The following is a 923-nucleotide window of genomic DNA, read 5'->3' as shown; positions in this document are numbered from 1 at the left end:
AGGCCGCCCAATGGACTAGGTCCATGGGCTTCTTTAGTACTAGGCTTTCAAAAGAGGCCTGCTACACAAGCAGGCTAGCTCATGTCCGGCTTTCTTGCACAATTCACGTTGAAAACTTGTTAGGGTTTTTTCTATTCTGCGATGGATGCTTCGAGGCTTCTCAAGGAGAAGAAGTTCTGGATTGCTTCCTTCATAGTTGTTTGGGCTGCAGCTCTTCAGGTCTTCGTGTGTAATGATGATTATTCTCGTTCGAAATCTTTCTGTTTCCTTACCCCAAAACATTTGTGTTCAGTTTCTTCTTCTTTCGCAGGGCCATATGATGTGGATGCAGAAGCAAGATGCTTTCAAACATAAATTTGGTGATCTGAGCGGAAACAAAGAGGAGGAGGATTTGAGCGCTTCCTAATCGGAGGTGATTGCCCTTGAAACTTGAAAAAGAATCGATCTTGTAAAGGGAAAGGGTGCAATCTTTTTTTAATTCTGCTGGCGGATTTAGTTCTCTCTATCGAAGTTTCTGAAGTTGGTACATTATAAATGTGATTATTTTTTATATTTATATTTCGCAAGTTGGATTATAAGATCAACAAGAACAAAAATATTCGGTTCTGATAATAAATTGATGAACTGCAACCATGGGTACCTGAAAATTAAAGGATTTTTATTAGGGGTGATTTAAATATTCATATTGGTTCTAATAGGATGAGGTATCTGATGATTCATGATGGCCATGAAATATAAGATTCTATGCAATGTGAGAAGCCATAAGTAATTTCATAGTATACTATAACCTTGTAATAACAAATGCATGCTTTATGACATGAGAAGAGTATTTGATAACCTGCCCAAACTAAGGCTTTGGTTGGGACAGCTTTTTTCCTGCTTCTTAAAACAGCTTTTTAGTACAAAAATTAAATTTTTTGTAC

The 923-nt window shown here is 37.3% G+C and overlaps 1 protein-coding gene across 1 annotated transcript; it reads left to right on the top strand.

Annotated features, from left to right (window-relative positions):
* The first annotated feature begins 59 nt into the window (after positions 1 to 59).
* Positions 60 to 630, top strand: LOC110103691. The gene is made up of 2 exons (XM_020832497.2): positions 60 to 219; positions 311 to 630. The coding sequence occupies exons 1-2, from the start codon at positions 142 to 144 to the stop codon at positions 404 to 406; spliced, it is 174 nt and encodes a 57-aa protein (XP_020688156.1). The 5' UTR covers positions 60 to 141; the 3' UTR covers positions 407 to 630.
* Positions 631 to 923: the final 293 nt, after the last annotated feature.

This window comes from Dendrobium catenatum, unplaced genomic scaffold (assembly GCF_001605985.2).
Source record: "Dendrobium catenatum unplaced genomic scaffold, ASM160598v2 original_scaffold_81792, whole genome shotgun sequence".
Lineage (NCBI taxonomy): Eukaryota > Viridiplantae > Streptophyta > Magnoliopsida > Asparagales > Orchidaceae > Dendrobium > Dendrobium catenatum.
This window is presented reverse-complemented; position numbering and strand designations above follow the sequence as displayed.

Coding starts and splice junctions, on each gene's coding strand:
- LOC110103691 (XM_020832497.2), top strand. CDS start 142: ATGGATGCTTCGAGGCTTCTCAAGGAGAAGAAGTTCTGGATTGCTTCC. Junction 220..310: donor TTTGGGCTGCAGCTCTTCAG/GTCTTCGTGTGT, acceptor CTTCTTTCGCAG/GGCCATATGATGTGGATGCA.